The sequence below is a fragment of the Pinus tabuliformis genome, chromosome 1_2 (assembly GCF_031772625.1).
Source record: "Pinus tabuliformis cultivar Carrire ecotype Pingquan chromosome 1_2, CPIR1, whole genome shotgun sequence".
Classification (NCBI taxonomy): Eukaryota; Viridiplantae; Streptophyta; class Pinopsida; order Pinales; family Pinaceae; genus Pinus; species Pinus tabuliformis.
In genome coordinates, this window is record NC_142298.1 from 429,030,221 (window position 1) to 429,040,075 (window position 9,855).

At 39.8% G+C, this 9,855-nt stretch overlaps 1 protein-coding gene across 1 annotated transcript; it reads left to right on the plus strand.

The window, feature by feature from the left end:
* The first annotated feature begins 7,964 nt into the window (after positions 1 to 7,964).
* LOC149206188 (transcription termination factor MTERF15, mitochondrial-like) lies at positions 7,965 to 9,636 on the plus strand. Its single transcript, XM_089393649.1, has one exon. It carries the CDS (start codon positions 8,120 to 8,122, stop codon positions 9,209 to 9,211), a length of 1,092 nt encoding a protein of 363 aa, XP_089249775.1. The 5' UTR covers positions 7,965 to 8,119; the 3' UTR covers positions 9,212 to 9,636.
* The last annotated feature ends 219 nt before the right edge of the window (positions 9,637 to 9,855 follow it).

The following is a 9,855-nucleotide window of genomic DNA, read 5'->3' on the forward strand; positions in this document are numbered from 1 at the left end:
ATTAAATCGGCATATCGGTGATCGGCAGATCGGCAATCGGTGATTCCCCGATATACAGGGCCATTAACATCAGCGACATGCGATTGCAATCAACACGGACCCGGTAGGCAAATAAAGCCCGATTTGATGAAATTTGAATTCCGGTCTATTAGATTTTTCAATGTTTTCTGTGTATTTTTGTGTTCTGCGTGTATTTGTCTGTTTTATCAGAAAAAATGCTAGTTTTGGGGTTTGTTGCGCCAACGAACCTTCTGTTCAACGGCTTTTATTATAAACAAAAAGATCCTGATTTTTATGCGGCATTGTCCCAAAACGTGTTATAAAAACACGATGGAGGCAGAGTACCCGAGGGCGGCATGCTGAAGAGCCAGAGAGCCTGCGTGCCAGAGAGGGCCGAGAGCCCGAGAGCCTATGCTAGAATGTGCACGAAAACCTGAGTGCTAGAGAGCCAATGAAGAGGCTACGATAGCTAGACAGTGTTGTGGCTCATTTAGGGAAGCATGAATGTAGAGTTGTAGCCAGAGCGCTACAAAGCTTAAGCAGTGTTCTTCTTGATTAGCCAGAGATGTCTAATTAGCGCGCTGCAGCGACATAGTCCAGAATGGTCTTCTTCTTACGAGCGATGCTATGAGATCGATGTTCGGCAAGCTGCAGCTTATTGATAGTTGTTTCAGTTGCCCCCACTTCTTCATATGGCCACTCATAGAGAGGTCGGAGTCCAGAATGGTAACAGCCCTGTCTGCGCATCGACAATGTGAACAACTATTCACCGTGGATTGTTTTCCTAAATATATAAACATCCACTTCTTCGTCCACTTCTTCAGATGGCCTATGGTGTGAGGTATATGATTATTGTTTATATACTTCTTCTTGTTTATGCTGCATAGATCCTTGATTGATATTGAGGCATGATCTTATTTATTATATGTTGTCCTGATCCCTTGTTGTATGTTGCTGGGATACTCTTGTTGTTGTCATGCATGTTTTTTTTTAAATCCCTTTTGTGCCATGTTGGCGAGATGTTCATCATGCATGTTTTTTGTGTCATACTGATAGGAGTTTGATTGAGACTTCCAAGTTGTGGAATATCTCTTAGAACCACTCCTGCGTGAGGGCATTTTTCCTTGTATGATCGCGACATCATCTCTTGTGTACATCACCATTATTGACAGCACTTAATGCAGCGGCCTACACCATCTTGACACCGGGGCCCGGAGACGTAGTCCCTCCTGGACGAACTCCATTATCAACGCTTATGTTTTCATGTGTTGATGATTGTCTTGTTCCTCTTCTTTTCCACATGCAGATGTATTCATTAATGTTCTTTTAAAATGCAATTTTAACACATCACGAAAGTAAAAGGTCTTGGAAGGGTCCTTCTTCACACCCGGACCTGGATCAAGTGGTATCAGAGTGGTCTTTGTGTTGATGTGAATTGCAGTGTGAACAATGACAGAGGATGAAAGAGCGATGTACGAGACCATGCTCGACATTTCCAAGAAAATGAAAATTGTGTATCAAACTCTACAGAAAGAGATAGAGGAAAAGGAGCGATTGCAACTTCAGTTGCAAGCCACAGAAGAGGCCATGGAAGAACTGAAACAAAACAAACATAATCTTCAAATAGAGAATGATGAATTGAAGATGCACTTACATAAAGAGAAAGAGGAGAAACAAAGTTTGCTACGACAACTGCAAGCAAAGGACGAGGCCTTGGAAAAGCTGCAGCGTGACCCATGTGAGGTAAAAAGTAGTTCTCCATCTTCATGTATGTTTCCTGATGATGATTTTGCTATTTTTGAAAATCATACCACAAGAATTGGCTCCAAACCACTGAAGAGAATGGGGTATGAAGGAAAAGGCTTGGGCGTTAATGGCCAAGGCATTGTCAATCCCATTAAAGTAGAAGAATTAGGCAGGGTTTGGGTATGTCAGGAAAGAAGTTGGGGAATGCACTGAGACAGTTAGCGAACCACCAACGATGGATGATGAGTAGCCCTCATCAGTTCTTTCCAAATCGAAAGAGAAGGTAAAGATGTTGATTTCCTTTCGATTTCATCTTCTGATAGTATGATTTCTGTTGGAGATTTGGAGATCCCAATTACAGGAACAAACATGAGGCTCCTTACAAGGATGAGGCATGAGGAGAAAGAAGAACTTGGTGCTAATCACCAAGGCATCACTCAACCTTTGGAGGTTGTGCATGAACATTGATTTTCAGGCTCGAGATACACTAAAGGAGAGTGCTCAAAGGTGTTAGATTCGTCCGAGACATTGTCGAGGAAAGAGTATGATGGGAAAACATCCCCATCATCCCATGGCAGTTTCCATTGCAGGGAGAGAGCTGAGGCAAGCTCTCATCACCATACTGACATCAGAAACAACAAAGAAAGGTAACCATTTTCGATCTTCGAATGTTCATTTTGATTATGATCATGTTGTTAGTAATGAATGAAGATCAAGACATCGAAAAACAACCATACCTTTTCCAAGTGTTGGAAAAGAATGCTAGCGCTCATGAGGCATGAAAGACCCTCTCAACAGCATGAAAAGAAACAAGTTAAGCAGATATGGAGGAAGAAAACCTACTACAGTCATTATGATAGAAATGGCCATCAAAGAGCACTTGTTGGAGGCTCCATCCAGGACAACACTTTAAAGATAACGCGTCGGTGCATGAACCAGGTAAAGCAGTTGTTCAACAAGCAAAACCACCTCAAGGAGGTGACCCATTCACAAAGATAAGTGAAAAATGGTTTCTAGACATGTTGTTGTTTCATGGTCATTCTTTTGTAAATCATTTATTGCATTTTAAAGTGTAAAAGTGATGATGTGTTTCCATCTCTTAGTCAACAACAATGATGTCTCGTCATGTTTTGAGTCATATTTTGAGTTGCATGTTAAAACTCTGAAAGTGATGTTATGTTCCCATCACTTGTCGAAATAATAGTGTTTGGCCTAATGTATGTAAGCCATGTGTTGTAGTGATGATGAGTTTTCCATCACTTTTTGAAGCAACCATGATAGGTTGGCCTTGTTGTCATAGCTAGAGTATTACGTCCATCTTGTTATAAACTTGACCACCGAGTATGAGTTATAAACTCATGGCAAGTATGGGACGTTTGGGTCATTAGTTGGTCATGTCATTTAAGCATGTAATTTGTGAAATAATGTACTACAGGTTGCAGAGGTAGCAGGTGTCAGTTCGTCGCTCAAGGCTCCGAAGAACAAAGGTGAAGGAGATGGAAGTGAGACCTTTTCAGGACGCTTGTGATGCAGACAGGGTACAAAGAAAGTTGCAGATTACTTTTTATGCTTTTGGAGGACCAAAAGCTCCTCAGTGGGGAGGATTGATTCAGGTGGTTCTAGAAAGACACACAGGACAAATAGGGCTTATGAATGCTCAAAAATCAAAGTGATCAGAATGATGTCGACTCAAGATCATAGCGTAGATCTCGTCATCCTGATTGTGGAGGTGCGAATAGTTCGTCAATCCGAGCCCAAATGATGAACTTATCGTGAAAAGAGGTCGCCTTTGTTCCTTTGAAAATGAGGCAGTTTTCTCTAAAAATGGGTTTTAAGCCTTTAAAAGCAAATCGCATCGGAAGAAGTGCAAAGGGCGGACTTAAGGCGGGCCTTTAGAACCCTCGATCAGCGATCTTCGATTAATCGGAGATCGGGGGAATGCTAGTTGTGATATCGGGCCTTTGGAACGAGCGATATGCAATTGTCGATATCGGCGATCGGCGTCGGCGGATTCCAAAGGCAGAATCCTGGGCCGCAGCGATAGCGATCAACGATGAGTGATCTCCACCGTCGGATCGGGATAGATCAACGGCCAGGATTAAATTGGCATATCGACGATCAGCAGATCAGTGGATCGGCAATCGGCGATTCCTCGATATACAGGGCCATTAACATCAGCGACGTGCAATTGCAATCAACATGGACCCGATAGGCAAATAAAGCCCGATTTGATGAAATTTGAATTCTAGTCTATCGGATTTTTCAATGTTTTCTGTGTATTTTTGTGTTCCGCGTGTATTTGTCTGTTTTAACAAAAAAAAGGCCAGTTTTGGAGTTTTGTTGCGCCAGCGAACCTTCTGTTCAATGGCTTCTATTATAAACAACTAGATCCCTATTTTTATGCGGCCTTGTCCCAAAACGTGTTATAAAAACACGATGGAGACAGAGTACCCGAGGGCAGCGTGCTGAAGAGCCAGAGACCCTGCGTGCGAGAGAGGGCCGAGAGCCCAAGAGCTTGTGCTAGAATGTGCATGAAAACCACAGTGCCAGAGAGCCAATGAGGAGGCTGCGATAGCTAGACAGTGCTGCGGGTCATTTAGGGAAGCATGAATGCAAAGTTGTAGCTAGAGCGCTACAAAGCTTGAGCAGTCTTCTTCTTGATTAGCCAGAGATGTCTGATTAGCAAGCTGCAACGACATAGTCCAGAATGGTCTTCTTCTTATGAGTGATGTTGTGAGATCGATGTTCGACAAGCTGCAGTTTATTGATAACTGTTTCAGATGCCCCCACTTCTTCATATGGCCACTCATAGAGAGGTTGGAGTCCAGAATGGTAACGACCCTGCCCGCGCATCGACAATGTGAATAGCTATTCACCATGGATTGTTTTCCTAAAGATATGAACATCCACTTCTTCGTCCACTTCTTCAGATGGCCCGTGGTGTGACGTATATGATTATTGTTTATATACTTCTTCTTATTTATGCTGCATAGATCTTTGATTGATATTGAGGCACGATCTTATTTATTATATGTTGTCCTGATTCCTTGCTGATTTGATGTGGAATCTTTTATATGATGTACTTGTTGTCATAACTCTTCATGTTATGCTTTGAGATCCCTTGTTGTATGTTGTTGGGATACTCTTGTTGTCATCATGCATGTTTTGTTTTGAAATCCTTTTGTGCCATGTTGGCGGGATGTTCATCATGCATGTTTTTTGTGTCATACTGATAGGAGTTTGATCGAGACTTCCAAGTTGTGGAATATCTCTTAGAGCCACCCCTATGTGAGGGCATTTTTCCTTGTATGATCGCGACATCATCTCTTGTGTACATCACCATTATTGACAACACTTAATGCAGCGGCCTACACCATCTTGACACCGGGGCCTAGAGACGTAGTCCCTCCTGGACGAACTCTGTTATCAACGCTTATGTTTTCATGTGTTGATGATTGTCTTGTTCATCTTCTTTTCCGCATGCAGATATATTCATTAATGTTCTTTTAAAGTGCAATTTTAACACATCACGAAAGTAAAAGGTCTTGGAAGGGTCCTTCTTCACACTCGGACCTGGATCAGTACGAGCCTACATAATATGATACGATCATGCACTAACCCAACGATTAGCTTAGTGACTTGTTTTTAAGAATTGTTTTTATGATGGCGTCAAGAGAGGACACTTTGACTCGGATCTCATGAATGCTGCAGACTCTGACGCTGACAGAAGATCTCTTCCAACTCGCGGAACAAACACTTGAAAAAAAGGTATAGATACTCTGATTGAGACTGAGACAGGTGGTCCTTTTGAAACCTTCAAACGAAAAACAAAATGATCCTGCAGATCTGGCCCTTTCTACTCTTTACTGTTCAATGCCACACAAAGATTCCTCAGACAATAAATAAGATCTCAACAGGCTACAAAATATGGCCTTCTACCCAAATTACATCTAATTTGAACATTGCTACAGATCCCTCACAAGAAGGTGCTTGCAGATTTGCTCATGACAGCACAGAGCTACAAATGGTAGCCTTCTAAACACATTTTCTATCACATGGGTGTGCTGAGATATGTGCTCAGCGCCTTGGCAACCTTGGATCCCGTACCGTGTTAACAAAGAACCATTAAATCTTGTAGATACAACACTTGAAAATAGCGAATCAGGAGCAAAAAAATTACGATAGAGATACATCTATGATAGATCTTGAATAACAAAAAATTAATTGTGTTTGTAGTAAACAACTTCCCAAACTATTATTTAAGAGAGTTGACAAATAAGATCTAAACCAGATGTATGATGTTTACAAATCCACGAAATTACTACAATAATTGGCAGATTACTTTTGTGCGATCGATTAGCAGATCTCTCACACTTAATGTGCTCACTTTGACAAACTGTGCACCAAGAAGAGATCTAATGCCCCCTTTCACTTGTCATCGACTTCAAGTTTTACACTCACACATATGTATAATGGAATTACCAGTACCTTAATATTGATGAATCTCTAATAACATGTTAAGAATTAACATAGGCGAGCCTGTTATCTTGTATTAATCTCATAATATGTATTTATAATATATCAATGATCATTCTAGATCTATATCTAGACCTTGTGATTGTCTAGGGACTCATAGTCTAACTTGGCATGAAGGACAGGTCTGGATGAAATGACATGCAAATGTGGCATGTCGACATGGCAAGCATGCATAACACACTGACATGGAGATTGATGTATGATTGTGCTAGGGTGGAGGCTAGGTGGTGGTTGTCATGGTAACTGTGACATGAGATTTAGAAATCCAAAAATATGGAGTTTTATTTAATGGAGACTTTTATGTTTTCTTGGATTCAAATGTTGACTGTTGACCATGCACTATATCTAGATCAAGATGGATCTAGATACCCATAAATATGACTTTTTAAGTTTTCCTAGATTAGGATATTGACTCATTGATGAAGCATTTTTCTAGATTTACAAGTATCCAAAAGATTTGATTTTTTGGATGGATATGGAGAAGTTAGGAATATGGGAGACTCAAGATCTAGAACTCCTATAAAGGGAATTAATGGAAATTCCTAAACGTACATAAGAGCTAGGCATGTCAGCTTGTTCACCTGTTAACGTGGCCCTACACAGTGGCGACACATGGGCATGGTTTGTCGCATGTTAGCCATGTATAAGCAAATGTGGTATTGTATAATGATGACACAGGGGTAAAGGGATTGCGACATGTATATGGTGGATAAAATATGGTGTGATGAAATCCCAACTCTAAAATCTCTTATAAAAAATTGCAAATGAAAGTAAGTTACAATATGATTTTGGAAGTTATATTGAAGTGTATAAATCAATGAGTAAGATGAAGCTAACATTTTAAATATAACACATACACAACCAAAAAGATAATTAGAACATGTCCCTACAACAATAAGAGAAGTAATTCATACATGAAGAGAGAGATTATTAACAACCCGAGAGGAGATTTTGGCAAGTCCGTAAATACATTACCCCAAAATGCTAATTGACACTAACATGGACCCTAAAACATTCAATTATTATGCTTATTTGAAAAGGAGATATCCATTGAAAGAATACATAAAAGAACTTAAAGTACTCAATCCAAGGCAAGGCCACTCATTGAATTATTATGATGCATATCTCAAATTTGAGTTAAATTCTTTAGATAAAATCATCATTATAATAAGAAAGTTGAAAGACATTGGAAGGTTTTTAGAAAGAATATTTTCTTTATAAAGAAAAACTATGTATATTTTGTAAACCCTAATAAACATGTATTTCTAGTAAAAAGTTATAAATTCAAATCGAAAAAGATTATGTACACTTGAAATCACTATAAATCCGTTATCCCACAAATAAAAAAATCTTATACTACTAATTTGGTGTTACTTAACCATAATCTTAAATTATTATTATCATTATTATTAATTAATAAATTATAAAATCTCTCCAAGAAAAATTCAATAAATTACACAATCCCCTCTATTTAAATGCAGGTTAAAAACGTTCTCCAGAGTAACTTTAAAATTATATTTATTCCGGATGGGAAATTCTTATATCACTAAATGCTTTCACAAATCTCAAAATTTAATCCAAACCCTAATAAAACCCTTCTTAATCTTTTGACGTGGAACCTCGCAGCTAAAAACAAAGTTCATTACTAACACTAAACACTAATAAAATCCTTCTCAGTCATTGTTGGAGCAGTGCCCAAACCCTAATGAAACTTTTTTACCCTGTTCCTGAATATTTTGGCTTCGCTTTCCAACCTTCTCCGAGCAGATATCGCGTCTTCGCGTTCTCCCCGCAGGGCAGGTAATTGTTTCTTAGCGGCTCTTTCCTTTAAGTAGTGATGATGATGAATATGATGATATGGAAACGAGTGATTACTAGCCGATTCCCACTATCAATGCCAATGCCTGCTCTTGCATTTGCATTTACTGTCAATTCCCACATAACATTTTCCAATTTCTGCACTCAAATAGTAACCCCTTCGACAACTCCACTACATAGCGGTGTTGTCACAGATTTCCTTATAAACAAATGTTGTTTAACACCCCAAGAAATTGCAAAATTATTTAGAAATTACAGTAGATTTCTGCGTGCGAAATCGAGTAAGAATATGGAAGAAGTTTTAGAATTGCTAAATGGCTGCGGTTTGACCACCCCTGCCGAGATCCGAAGGGTCGTCTTGTCCTACCCTCTGATCTTTAGTCTAAGCAAAGGAAACATACAGTCTAAGCTAACCCTCCTTGGGACTTTCATGAAGGAAGAGGGTATCCGCAAATTACTTATCACTAATGCTCGGCCGTTAGGTCTCAGCGAGAATAAACTTAAATCGGCGTTTTCACTTTTGCAAAGTTTGGGTGCTGAGGGACAAGAATTATCAAGGTTACCGGCGCGGGTACCTCGTTTGCTCTTGGCTTCAGAGGGAAAGATTTTGGAGGCATTTAAACAGGTCGAGAATTTGGGAATTAAGAAGGGATCAATGGCTTTTGCAGGTGCTACTCGTGCGATTTTGGGAGTAGGTAAAGAGGATATAGATAAAAGACTACACTGTCTGTGCAGTTTAGGTTTCTCGGAAAAACAAGTTTCAGAAATATCGAGGCGGTTTCCTGAGGTTCTGGGCTGTTCAGAGGAAAATATAAAGAGTCATGTGGATTTTCTCGTCAAATCTGTTGGGTTTACTTTGGCTGATATTTTTAGGTGTCCAACTCTGTTTGGATACAGCTTGGAGAAGAGAATAATTCCTCGGTATAGAGTAATGGAGGCATTGAAGTCCATGCAAGTATCGAAAACAGAGGTGATTTGTCCTAAAATTTTTCGTATCACAGAAAAAGATTTCTTGGAGAGATATGTTAATAACAATGTTGAATCCTTGGTTCTGCGGGATATATACCACTCCGTGAAAGATGGAAAGCTAGGCATTGACATGAAGAAATGAACTGTATCAGATGTTAGGGCCAAGGCTAGAGGTCGGACCACTGCACGAAAAATGGAAAGTTGAGCCATGACAAGGGAACATGCTGTGAATCAGATGCAGTGAATTCGTCGACAACCAAGAGGATTTGTGGGTGACAGATGAGCTCTATCAGAGGGAAGTGAATTTATGATCTATGTCTAGGTGTTTCAGAATGAAATCTGTTGTTACTTTCAATAGAATACTTTTTCTTTTATGGATGACGTTTCCCCTAGGAATAGACCGTAAGAGATAGTAGGAACAGCTAGCCAGAATGCTGCCATGCGAAATTCTCCAGAGAAATTAGGGGTAGATTGAAATCGCATATTTCTAAGCTGTACCTGATTTCACATTTACATGTGACTAGATATAAACAAAAGTCCCTCTTCTTAACCCAAAGAAAGGAGTCATGCATCGAATGTGTCTCAGTCAGTAACATTTACGAAGAGTTTGCTAGTTGTTTAAATATGACTTTTTCCTATGCACTAAGAGAACCACTGGAAAAGGCTCCAGTCCAGAACAGTTCCATGGCTTCTTTGGCACAAGGAGAGTGCGAAATTGTTCTTGAGATGTCAAAGTCATACAGCTGCCGACTAACCTTTTTGAGAAGCAGATTTGACAATGTCTTT

Coding starts and splice junctions, on each gene's coding strand:
- LOC149206188 (XM_089393649.1), top strand. CDS start 8,120: ATGATGATGAATATGATGATATGGAAACGAGTGATTACTAGCCGATTC.